General features: G+C 59.0%; 1 protein-coding gene across 1 annotated transcript in view; it reads right to left on the bottom strand.

The window, feature by feature from the left end:
- Window positions 1-123, bottom strand: part of RNF215 (ring finger protein 215) — a 7344-nt gene extending 7221 nt beyond the window's left edge. Inside the window, exon 1 of the mRNA XM_029921500.1 lies at window positions 2-123. Coding sequence (XP_029777360.1) covers window positions 2-63 — 62 coding nt within the window. The 5' untranslated portion in view covers window positions 64-123. The remainder of the gene's footprint in view (window position 1) is intronic.
- Between the last annotated feature and the right edge of the window lie 1091 nt (window positions 124-1214).

Here is a 1214-nt window from a genome sequence, read left to right on the forward strand (position 1 = left end):
CGACGGCGGCGGCGGCGGAGGCGGCGGGGGCGACCTCAGTGCGGGGCGAGCGGCGGGGCCCATGGCCGGACCCGGCGAGCAGACGAAACAGGAGCCGGGGGTCCGGGACGCGGAGGGGGGGGGGACAAGGGGGGTAGGGAGCGGAGGGAAAGTGGCCGCGGCCGGACGGGGCGGGGCGCCGGGAGGGGCGGGGCCGGGGCCGGACGGGGCGGGGCGCCAGAATGGGGGTGGGTTTCGGCGACTCCAGGGCCCAGTATGAGCCGCGCGCACCCCCTGGTGGCTGCGGAGAACTCTGACGCCGGCGGCCGCAGAAGCTGGAATGGGGCAGAGCCCGGGTAGAGGTCGGTGCAGAAGTGAAGTCCGAGAGAGAGTTGACAGTCACCGCTTTTGGCATTGTCAGACTGGCTGAGACCAGAGCAGGGGAGACAGAGGGAGATAGTTTGCCACAGGGGGAGGCGGAGGTACGATTAGGGCTCCAGAAGGGCAGGAACAAGGAACCTGTGATGGCCTGGAGGCTGGCTGGCCCTTGCTGTGAGACAGCCCTAGGGTCACCTGGTCATAGGTCTTATGGTGCTGCATTGGTCAAGTCACACCCCCGTCCTTCCTGGGCTTCTATCTCTCCGCCAGACCTAGCTCCAGGTGACAGAGAACCAGAGATTGGTGTGGGAAGCAGATGGGGGAGATTGAGGCAAGGGTCTTGGAGGGGCTGAGAGAGGGGCTGGGGGTTCTTGCCTAGACAAAGCAGGCCAGACACAGCTCCTCGGTGGGGTCCACAGTCTGGGTCTGGTCACTTTCCTGGGTAGTGAAATGGGCACAATGTTAGAACAGTACTGCCTCATCTCTAACAATTTCTGATGCCTACAGTAATGTTAAAGACCCACACATTGTTCTAAAACACATCCTTTTCTCCAAAAGGTTGTGGCTGCTAGGAACTACCTCGTCTGAAACCTGAACCTTTTAAAAATTGTATCCTGGGGTGCCTGTGTGGCTCAGTCCGTTGAGCTTCTGGCTCTTGATTTTGGCTCAGGTGTGATCTCATGGTTTGTGAATTCCAGCCCCATGTCGGGCTCTGTGCTGCCTCATGGAGCCTGCTTGGGATTCTCTGTCTCTTTCTCTCTCTCTCTTTTTCTCTCAAATATAAATAAATTTTTTATAAAAACTGTATCCCAATAAAAGGGCAAAGGCCAGATAAGCCACAATGCTCTTTCCCCCAG

This window comes from Suricata suricatta, chromosome 14, assembly GCF_006229205.1.
Source record: "Suricata suricatta isolate VVHF042 chromosome 14, meerkat_22Aug2017_6uvM2_HiC, whole genome shotgun sequence".
NCBI classification, from domain to species: domain Eukaryota; kingdom Metazoa; phylum Chordata; class Mammalia; order Carnivora; family Herpestidae; genus Suricata; species Suricata suricatta.